The following is a 12,154-nucleotide window of genomic DNA, read 5'->3' as shown; positions in this document are numbered from 1 at the left end:
TTTTTAGCTGGCACTTAAAGGAAACCAGGAAAATTAGCTGGAAAACTAAGTGGAAATAGAGGGGAGAATATTCCAAATTTGAGGAACAGCCAGTAAGAAGGCATTGAGTCAGAAGTTGGACTCCCTTTTGTCAGCTACCATCAGGAGACCAGTGTGACTATATTGCAGAATATAATAATAATAATGATAATGATAATGATAACATTTATATATAGCGCTTGCTACATCCAGAGAAGGACTTCGTGGTATGATAGTGCAAGAAAGAGGTTCAGTGCCTACAACAGGCCTGTGATAAATGATTTACAAGTATTATGTCAGCTGATTTTTGCCACCACCTTGGGAGATAGCTGCTATTGTTATCCCATTTTACATTTGAATAAACATATAAACAGGCTAAATGTATTGCTCAAGGTCATAAGCTACTGTCTGAGGGTCAAATTTGAATTTAGGTCTTTTTAATATGTGCAGGCCAATGCTCTACCCTAGGGGTTCTCAAACTACAGCCCGCTGGCTAGAAATTCTTTAGCCATAAAAGGATAGAAGAGACGTGGGACAGTAGTTGCTGGGGTGGACTGATCATGTGAGGGTTTTTTGTGGATTGGGGAGACATGTACATTTTTAAAATTGATTTGTCCAGAGTCCAAGGAAGTGGGTTCACTAGAGCTGTATCAATCTTATTGGGTAGCTTGTAAGTTAAATCAGTAAGCATTTATTGAGTATCTACTAAGTGGAAGGCACTGTGTTTAACATAATGTTAACGAACTAGAGTGGGGATAAAAAGTAAGACAAAAAACTAATCCTTGCTCTCAAGGAAAGTACAAGTCTAATAGGGGAGGTAACATGCAAACCACTGTGTATTACTTTAAGTGTTAGTATATGATCATATCTATCTAGCTGACACTATACATGTTGTTTGCAACACTGAAGTAATAGCCAAGTTCATTCTTCACTTTGGATGATTTTACTGTGTATACATGGATTTTGGGAGAAATTGCAAATTAATTTTGAATAATTTAACAACTTCATTGTTTCCCTATTAACTGGATAAAAAGGGAAGAGAAGGATGATTGGAAGCTTGGCTTAATGAGCTAGATTTGATTTTGTCCCAGAATAGAAGTTTGTTTTCTGGCTCATTATTTTATCTACTTAATCAGATGGTAATCAAATTATATTATGAAGGAGATTGGTATAGTTAAGTGTTTCACAACTTTTTGCAGGGAATTTTTCATGTTAGCCATATTTTCTCCTATAAAGTATTAAATATGAGATTGTTCAAATATATAATATCTAAGACAGTTTTCCAAGGTGAAAACAGGTCTAATTTTGTGTGTGTGTGTCTGTGTATGTGTGTGTGTGCGCACGTGCTCAAACTTTCTTTTATCCTGGGAAACGATTCCATTTCTCCAGCATCTATGAATTCTGTTTATGTGTCAAATACATATGGTTTGTGTGGCCCTTAGCTTGAAAATGATAGATGGAGATAAACCAAAGTATTTATTATTAGTATTCAGAAAACTTCTAAATGAAAAAGTGTATATATATATATATATATATATATATATATATATATATATATATATATATATATATATATATATATATATATATATACATACATATATATAATTATTATTACTATTACAAAGGAAATAAATTATATTGAAATATGGTTATCAAAATACTTTAAAAAAAATGTTCTTAGAGCCAAGGTTCAGGACTCCTGTAGAAGATTTTGAAAATGTATTATTTCTATAAAAAACCTATCAAAACTTTGAATCATGCTAATTTTATTTTTTTATTATTTCATCCTACATTTTGTTTCTTTACTAGTTGGTTTATGTTTGCAATTTTTGTAAAATTCAGATTTTTATATCGACAGTTATTTACAAAACCATTTTATGTTTACTTCACTTTTCTCAAATATTTCCCTGTTAGATACTACTTTGTTGAAAACTGTTTATATGATTATATTTATCGATCTCAGTGACTGTCCATTATTTTGTTTTTCAATATAATATTCTAGAGAATAAATTGGACAGCTCTTTAGAGTAGATTGTATTCTAAAATTTGACGTATACCAAGTATCTGAATTATATTTGATTTTTACCATGTTTCCTGGGAGTTAATAAGAGAACAGAAAAGTGGAGATAAAGCAGGTAGGGCAAAAGGGAAATCTTGGGGTTGAGTCATCCACAAATAGGAGATTTTTTTTTTAGTTGACTTGAGAGAAGAAATTATTCTTCTTTTTGAGGTACCTTTAAAGCAAGGTAGAAGTCTTATGGATTGGATTCGACTGACCAAAAGTGGAAAGGATCTCACAGGATTGAAAGGAAGATTAATAGAAGTAACTGAAGAGGAACTTAAAAAACACAACAAAAAAGATGATTGTTGGGTATGCATAAGAGGTAAGTAGTTTTTTATTTGCTTATGGACTTAGTTGTGAATTTTGTTGTATTTTCTGAATGACCCTAATGCTAATTAGGAATGGAATTCATAAACAGACATAAGTTCCTTATGCTTGCATAACAATAGAATTCTATAATACGAATTCTATTGTGCAATCTTCTTTTTGATAGTCCTTGGAATTTCTTTAATAATTTAATACATAACTTCAACAACAATGCTATATGATGATCAATTCTGATGGATGTGGCCATTTTCAACGATGAGATGAAGCAAATCAGTTCCAGTACAGCAGTAATGAACTGAATCAGCTACACCCAGCGAAAGAATTCTGGGAGATGACTATGAACTACTACATAGAATTCCCAATCCCTCTAATTTTGTCCTCCTGCATTTTGGATTTCAAAGTCTGATTCTTTTTGTACAGCAAAACAACTGTTTGGACATGTATACATATATTGTACTTAACTTATACTTTAACATATTTAACATGTATTGGTCAACCTGTCATCTGGGGGGGGGGGGAAATAGAACAAAAGGTTTGGCAATTGTCAATGTTGTAAAATTACCCATGCATATATCTGGTAAATAAAAACTATTGTTAAAAAAAATTATAATTTAATACATACGCAGACATCTAGAGTGCAGTAAACTTCCCAAATTGAAAACTGTCTTTTATTTACTTGGAAAGCAAATAGAACACTTTCTAAGCATTTAGTGTTTTAAGTAGAACAGGAAAATTATGTATTAATACCCTGTTTATCTGGAACAACTAGGAATTCCAGCCTTTAGGTCAAAATCCCATAAATAAGGCCAAAATCCCTGCATTTAAACTGAAGTTCTTTACTCCTGAACTCTTACAGTCTTTTACGGTTTTATTTTTATTCAACATGGACTTCTTATTTGTTTTTTCAACCTGAAACATTGAACCAGCAGTGGGGGTGGTATAGGGAGACTGTTAGGGATAGGCTGAAAACCAGATGTTCAAGGAGGAAATTGAAAAGCTTTAAAAAAGCACAGAGCAGAATTACTTTGCAGGACTGCATTAAATGTTTATGATGATCATCTTATTTTATTAAGAAAAATTTATATTTTGTTCAGTATCCTCAGTTTAAGATCAGAGAAATGTGTAAAACATTTCTGAAAAATTTTATTCAGAATTGGTTAGGACAAAAAAGTGTTGATACTTGAAGGGACTTTTAAATAATAACTTAATCTCACAATAGCCTTGAGGGTAGGTGCTATTACTATCCCTACTATGGAGATGGAGAAACTGAATCAAAAATTTTAAGTTGTGTACCCAATGCCATATTGCTAGAGGTTCTAGTTAAATTGAGCATGGGTCTCTATAGCTGTCTATCCATTGTGCTATCTAGATGCCAGCCTAACCTTTCTAAGCCTCAGTTTTCTCATTTGTAAAATGAAGGGATAGGATTAAGTGACCTCTTTGGTCCCTCCTACATCCAAGGTAAATAACTTTCAATTAAATTGTAAGATTTTCTTTGATCTTTCTTTTATGACAATGTACTCTCTCCCTTATTAATAATGTGACATTTTTCTTTGATAGCAGCAAGGTAAATATCCTTTGTTTGCTTTATTAATAGAAAATGCTTATCATTTTGGTATATTCCACTTTAAGCCAAAATAAAATATATAAATGAGAGCAATTTTTACTTTCAAAATAACAAAACTACATAAAAGTGTCATTAAAGAAATTGGCAAATGAAATGGTTAGTGTACATTTTCTGCTTCATTAAATTTGCAGTTCAGGGTCATTTGTAAATTTAATAGTATCCTTTTTTTCTCTCCTAATTCCTAATCTTGATCTCTTTCCCTATAGCTCTGGGAACAGTGATCACTTCAGTACTGCCATTCCTAGAAAGAGTATATCAATCCTTTGCCATTTTCTGTTTTGCTTCCTAGTTCAAAACACTTCTGAGCCCATGTGTTGTCTTCTCCAGTAGAATATTAACTCCTTAAAGTCAAGGATCATCTTTGTATTTGTATTGCCCACATGGATCATCAGGTTCTTTATATTATCCTTTCTTGCTAAATTCTCTTGGAATATATGATCGAGGATAGGGGTTGTATGTTTATCTTTCTTATACTCCCTGTTTAGCACAATATATAATAGATTCTTGGGAGTTATGCTGGTATCACTTATGCTTTTAAGATGCTTTTATTCTCTTGTTTAGGGCCCTGTGCATTCCAATAAAACTGACAGAAGACCAATTTCCTTTGGAACCTTTTAAAATATTGTTCTTTAGCTAGTAGAAGAATGTAACAAGTGAGTCTAATGACTAATTGATTCGTCAAAGGGGAAATTGTTCCCTGCACAGTCTATATAAAAATTTGATGAGTAATAGTTCCAGAAAAGTTGAGACACAAAGGTAGATATGTAAAATTTATGCTATTATTAGAGATGGAAAAATATGTAGGAATATGAGTTTTGTGTATTTTTAAAATTCAATTTATTTTTCTTAAAGTATAAATTACTCTTATAAAAGTAAAACTTTGGTGTGACATATTGGGAGATTGTAGGAATGAGAGATAATGATTTCTTTAAATTTCTATTTAATTAGTAGTTAACTGTTGTTCCTCATTGAACACTTTCTGTAGAACTCCAAATGATTTACTCTTGTGAATCGCCATTGGTTATGAAAGCCTAATGAAATCTAGATTTGACTACTCCTAACCTCTTTAAAAAAAAATTCCCCTCCATAAAAGGGTAAATAGTTCTTTCCCATTTTGGCTTAGATAAGTATTTCTTTTTTAATGGGGCAATATTAGTAGTGTTTTATTGAGACCGGAAATAGGAACAAAGATTATATGCAAGAGAACTTTGATTTTAGGGTAAAATACCCTAAGTTGTCTCAGAAGCAGTAAATATTTTATTTATTTGTTTAATATTTTCCCCCACTTATATTTAAATGGTTTTTATTTTTTTAAAAACTTTTGAATTTCAGATTCTTTTTCTTAACCCCATTCCATCCCCTACTAAAAAAAGCACATGTGAAACTATGCAAAACATTTCCATAAAAATCATGTTGTGAAAGAAAATGTCTTATCTCCCATCCTAATTAAAAAAAAAACAAACAAAAAAACCAAAACATTTAGGAAAATTAAGGGTGTGTGGGGGAGAGAGAGAGAAGAGGGAGGGAGAATATGAATTATGTTTCAATCTATATTCAGACACACTCAGTTTCTTCTCTGGGTATAGATAAGACATTCAGAGTAGTCATGGATCATTGTATTGCTGAGAATAATAAAGTAATTTACAACTGGTCATCCTAGAACATTACTGTTATTTTATATACAGTACATTTTATTTTGCTTTAAGTTCTTGGAGAACTATGTAGGATTTTGTTTTTGTTTTTTTTCCTGAGAGCATCCTGCCTGTCATTTCCCATGAACAATAATAGTCCAGGACAATCACATGCCACACTTTATTGAGGCCAATTAATGAGCATCTTCTCAATTTTCAATTTTATACCCTGTGAGCTGCTACAAATATTTTTGTACATATAGGTGCTTTTTCCTTTTTAAAAAAATCTCTTTTGGTGTTCAAGTCTAATAGCGGTGTTCTTAGATCTAAGGATATGCATAATATCTCTTGATCATTTACCAATTGGAGCATGGCTTTTTATTTTTATAAATTTGGCTGAGTTCCCTAGAAGTAATAGATCTTGATTAAAAATGGTTTCAAAAAAGGTTAACTTTCTTCATAGGTAGATTGTGTTATGTAAATTCCAGTAAGGCAGAGAGAGTCCCACAGATGGTATTCAACATTGACCCTTGCAAAAACTTCTGTTTCAATTTTTCCCCTTCTTCCATCCACCTCTTCCCCTAGGTCGTCTCATCTATTCATGTTAAATATGCTAAAATATATGTTAAATACATATATGTATACATATATTTATACAGTTATCTTGCTGCACAAGAAAAATCAGATTTAGAAAGAAGGTAAAAATAACTGAGAAGAAAAAACAAAAATGCAAGCGAACAGTAACAGAAAGAGTGGAAATTCTCATTTTCCAGTGTTCTTTCTCTGGGTGTAGCTGGTTCTGTTCATTACTGATCAATTGGAACTAATTTGGATCCTCTCATGGTTGAAGATAATCACTTCCATCAGAACTGATCCTCATATAGTATTGTTGTTGAAGTGCATAATGATCTCCTGGTTCTGCTCATTTCACATCTCTCCAAGCCTTTCTGTATTCATCTTGCTGGTCATTTCTTATAGAACAGTAATATTTGATAACATTCATATACCACAGTTTGCTCAGCCATTCTCCAATTGGTGGGCATCCATTCAATTTACAGTTTCTAGCCACTATGAAAAGGGCTGCCACAAACATTTTTTGCACATATGGGCTAAACTTCTATTAGTATAGATGATTATACATATTTTGATAATAGGACACAATTCTCTACTTTTTAAAAAACAGTTGATTTTTTTATTGATAGATTTTGTCTATATTTTTCCCTATATTCCTTTGCCTTCCCTCCCTTTCTAGAGAAACATTCTTTATAACAAAGAATTTTTTTAAATAAGAAGGGGGAAAAATGGCCATTGGAACAAAGTGCCTATTCTACCAAGAGAAGGCTTTGGGGTGGACATCCCCTAACTGTAGGATTTGAGACCCCTTGGTTACCTTCAACTGGATGTGGCTGCTGTGTGTGTTACAGCTTCTGGAGCCACAGATAAGAGATAAATGAATCAGGTAGACACCAAAGGTGAAAAGCAGCCTTGTAAAGGGCTTGAGACAGCCCTGTCCCCAGGGATACTAGTCTTCCCTGAACACACCCCACATCTTAACTTTAATTCTAGATATGTTGGACAGATTACCCCACTACCCACTAAGTTGACTGTAGGGAAGTGAATTTTTTTGGACAAGCAACAGTCGGAGGCCATTATTAAGCTATAGAGGAATAGTTTTTAAGCTGGATGTGTTTATTTTGTGAACTTTATTTTAATATTATTCATCTCCTTTTAAATCTATTTTATTTTATTCATTTTAAAGCATGAAGATGTTCTCAGACTTACTTTGCTTTTGCTTAAATGTGTACTTGTAAGTGCCTTGAGATCAAGGACTATTTTATTCTTTTATCTGTTTAGCCCCTTAGTTCATGTCTTGCTTATTAAAATATTTGTTGACTTGAATAATATAGCAGTAACCAGTAGTGGAATAAAGCCTAAAACCTGTTTGAGCATTATGCAAGGTAATAGAATTAAATAGTCAGTTTTAGAAGAAAGTTGGCATATGGGTTTGAAGGATTATCTAGCAGTTTTATTATTTGGAAAAATAGTTTTTCTTCTTGAATATGTGATAGACTACTTTTGGAAATAATTTTGAGCATCTTTTCTTGGTAAAATGATTAAATAGTTTTGTAAGGATAGGCACTCTTCACTGAGGACAGGAACTAAACAGCTCTGGAGATGAGATTTTCTAGGATCCTTTTATGTTTTATATGATCAAATATTTGAAAGTGGTTGGGAGCCATTAGATTCAAGCTATTTGTACAAACAAAACTAATGCAAACAAGATCAGAAGGGAAGTAACAAATTGGGAAAACATTTTTACAGTTAAAGGTTCTGATAAAGGCCTCATCTCGAAAATATACAGAGAATTTACTCTAATTTATAAGAAATAAAGCCATTCTCGAATTGATAAATGGTCAAAGGATATGAACAGACAATTTTCAGATGATGAAATTCAAACTATTTCCACTCATGTGAAAGAGTGTTCCAAATCACTTTTGATCAGAGAAATGCAAATTAAGACAACTCTGAGATACCATTACACACCTGTCAGATTGGCTAAGATGACAGGAACAAATAATGATGAATGTTGGAGGGGATGTGGGAAAACTGGGACACTGATACATTGTTGGTGGAGTTGTGAAAGAATCCAACCATTCTGGAGAGCAATCCGGAATTATGCCCAAAAAGTTATCAAATTATATATACCCTTTGATCCAGCAGTGCTACTACTGGGCTTATATTCCAAGGAAATACTAAAGAAGGGAAAGGGACCTGTATGTGCCAAAATGTTTGTGGCAGCCTTTTTTGTAGTGGCTAGAAACTGGAAAATGAATGGGTGCCCATCGATTGGAGAATGGTTGGGTAAATTATGGCATATGAATGTTATGGAATATTATTGTTCTGTAAGAAATGACCAGCAAGATGAATACAGAGAGGCATGGAGAGACTTACATCAACTGATGCTGAGTGAAACGAGCAGAACTAGGAGATCATTATACACTTCAACAACAATACTGTATGAGAATGTATTCTGATGGAAGTGGATATCTTCAACATAGAGAAGAGCTAATCCAATTCCAGTTGATCAGTGATGGACAGAATCAGCTACACCCAGAGAAGGAACACTGGGAAATGTGTGTAAACTGTTTGCATTTTTTGTTTTTTCTTCCCAGGTTATTTTTACCTTCTGAATCCAATTCTTCCTTTGCAAACAACAGCAGCAAAAAAATTCGGTTCTGCACATATGTATTGTATCTAGGATATACTATAACATATTTAATATGTATGGGAATACCTGCCATCTAGGGGGGAAGGAGGGGAAAATTCGGAACAGAAGGGAGTACAAGGGATAATGTTGTAATAATATGCATATGTACTGTCAAAAAAATGTTATAATTATAAAATTAATTTTAAAAATTAAAAAAAAAAGAATGAAAGAGATTCAAGGTATTGAAGACTCCAAAATCTGTAAAATTTCAAAGATTATATTATAATAGAAAATACAGTTGAATAAAAGAGCTTGTCATCTGTAGAAATTTCTATTTAAGATCATAGCATTTGAAACTGTTAAGGCCCTTAGATCTAAACCAGCTCCTCAGTTTTACTAATGAAGAAGTAGGCCAAGAGTGGTTATGATTACCTCAAGACTATATAAAAATTAAATTTCAGAGGTAGGTCTTCTCATACTATGTCATTCCTTTGATTCACACATATTTTTTTCAAGCATTTCTGAAGTTAAGAACTATTCTAAAATCTTCAGTCTTTACTGATGACAAAGCTCAAAATCTCCCATTAGATTAGGGGTTCTCAAACTACGGCCGGCTGAGGACGTTTATGTGACTCGCCGGGTTATGGCAAATGAGCTGAGGGGCAGAGACAGTGTGAGTTTTTGTTTTTACTATAGTCTGGCCCTCCAACAGTCTGACGGACAGTGAACTGACCCCCTATTTAAAAAGTTTGAGGACCACTGTATTAGACTATAATATGATATGGACCAAAATTTCTGAAAGAATAAGTTAATATTATTATTATTAAAGCTTTTTATTTGCAAAACATGCATGGGTAATTTTTCCAACACTGACCCTTGCATACCTTTTGTTCCAAATTTTCCCCTTTTCCCTCCCACCCCCTCCCCTAGCTGGCAGGTAGTCCAGTACATGTTAAATTTGTTGAAATACGTGCACAGTTTGATAACTTTTTGAGCATAGTTCCAAACTACTCTCCAGAATGGTTGGATCCATTCACAATTCCCCCAGCAATATATCAGTGTCCCTGTTTTCCCATATCCCCTCCAACATTCGTCATTATCTTTGCCTGTCATCTTAGCCAATCTGACAGGTATGTAGTAATATTTCAGAGTTGTCTTAATTTGCATTTCTCTGATCAGTAGTGATTTGGAGCACCTTTTCATGTGGCTACAAATAGTTTCAATTTCTTCATCTGAAAATTTTCTGTTCATATCCTTTGACCATTTATTAACTGGAGAATGGCTTCAACTATTATAAATTAGAGTCAGTTCTCTATATATTTTGGAAATGAGTCCTTTATCAGATCCTTTGGCTGTAAAAATGTTTTCCCAGTTTATTGCTTCCCTTCTAATTTTGTCTGCATTAGTTTTGTTTGTATAAAAACTTTTTAACTTAATAATAATAATCAAAATTATCTATTTTGTAATCAATAATGACCTCTAGTGCTTCTTTGGTCACAAATTCTTTCCTGTTCCACAGGTCTGAGAGGTAAACTATCCTATTTGTTCTAATTTGTTTATAATATCATTCTTTATGTTTAGATCATTATCTTGGTATACAGTGTTAGGAATAGGTCTATGTCTACTTTCTGCCATACTAGTTTCCAATTTTCCCAGCAGTTTTTGTCAAATAGTAAGTAATTCTTATCCCAAAAGAAGAATGTTTCCTATAAAAAGAATTGAACTTAATAAAGCTATGTCCGTCTTTACTTGAAATCTACTTGAATTGTTTTCTTGATAACTTTGCCAGAATTTGAAGGGTCCTTGGTAATCGATTGGATTAAACTGTCCAAGGCTAGAGCAGTCAAGATTACTTTCAGTGGATATCTAATTAAATAGAAAGCCACATTATGATATGAGAAAAGTACTGCATAGACTTTGCAAGGTATCTCATTGTAGAAATAGTTTCATTTAACCCTTTATATTCTGATGTATATGTTATTTTAAGTATGTGTGGGTTAAATATTATTGAGGGTATATGCAAGTTTAAGGGATAGAGAAAGGAAAATGATCTCTTTTATTTTGATTTAAAATAAGGATCAAGATAAACCAGAAGGTCTGGTTATTTAATAATGTTAGCTTGCTTAGAGATCCAAGCAAACCTTCAAGCTTTTTATTAATTATCTATGCTGCTAGCACTAATACTAGAGGCTGAGAATACAAAAATCAAATAGTTTCAGCCTTCAATTGAAATTTTCCAAGGCTCATCCTTTAGATTGTTATTTTGCATTTATAGGTGATAAATCACCTTGACCAGATTTTTTCTTCTTGGATTTAGGAGAATCAGTCAATTAGGGAAGCAGGCTTCCTGATTCAGATTTCCAATAGATAATGTGTTATTGCTCTTCTGGAATTTAAAGTTGTGATGTTATCTAATACTTTAGAGAACTTTTAAGTTTTCTCTTAAGTTTAAAGCTGTCATTGGTTCTGTCCATCTGAGAAATAATTTGTAATAGCAACATAATTCATTAAACATTTATTAAGCATCTACTATATTTCTTGAGATTTTCAATATCAAGAGAGGAAGAGATTATATGAGAAGAGGTGCTGAAGATAGAGTCAATTGAATTTGATGTCTTATTGAAGAAGTAAGGGAGAAGAAAGTCAGCAGAATGAAGTAATGTCTGTCCTTAAAGATAATAGTTATGCCATAGAAACTGGAAATAATTAAGTTTGGGATGGGAAAAAGATTTATGGAACTCTGAATACAGTACAGAGCAGTGACTGTATGAAGGACTTGGTATACATATAGTAAATTGAGGAAGTCGCAGCTGTTCAGAAACTTAAATTCTGTTTGGAAAAGATCACAATTAAGTCAATTCAGTTACAGTGCAGATGTTAAGGCTTGATGGTCCTCAGGGGGTAGCACCAGGACAAGTGTCATTATACTATATTGTACTGTGTTTTTATCTCTTGATCATTGATAATGTTCTACTTCCTTGTTCTTAAACTCTGAAATTCTTTTTTCTCATCATAATCTTACATTTTGTCCTGTTTTACACTCTGTCCCCCAGCTTTTCCTCAGCCATCTCCCCTGCACTGGTTGCACTTTCCTCTCTTCCTAGCCCATTGGGGAGCAGACTCACCTCTACCCTATTCCCCTCACCTGACTTTTTTGCCTCCTTGATCTATCATAACTCGCCAAGTCCCGAGCCTCTATTATTTCTGCCATCAGCCTCCTTCACTCCTGCCCACATAGAGAGAAATCACAAAACTTTTAATTGGGTCCATTATTAATT

General features: G+C 33.2%; 1 protein-coding gene across 1 annotated transcript in view; it reads left to right on the top strand.

The window, feature by feature from the left end:
• The window catches only part of CYB5R4 (cytochrome b5 reductase 4), a 93,073-nt gene that overhangs the window by 1,958 nt on the left and 78,961 nt on the right, over nucleotides 1-12,154 (top strand). The window contains exon 2 of the mRNA XM_074310388.1: nucleotides 2,252-2,405. Coding sequence (XP_074166489.1) covers nucleotides 2,252-2,405 — 154 coding nt within the window. The remainder of the gene's footprint in view (nucleotides 1-2,251; nucleotides 2,406-12,154) is intronic.

Source organism: Sminthopsis crassicaudata, chromosome 4, assembly GCF_048593235.1.
Source record: "Sminthopsis crassicaudata isolate SCR6 chromosome 4, ASM4859323v1, whole genome shotgun sequence".
Classification (NCBI taxonomy): Eukaryota; Metazoa; Chordata; class Mammalia; order Dasyuromorphia; family Dasyuridae; genus Sminthopsis; species Sminthopsis crassicaudata.
The sequence above is the reverse complement of the archived record's forward strand: the minus strand, read 5'-3'. Positions and strand labels throughout refer to the sequence as shown.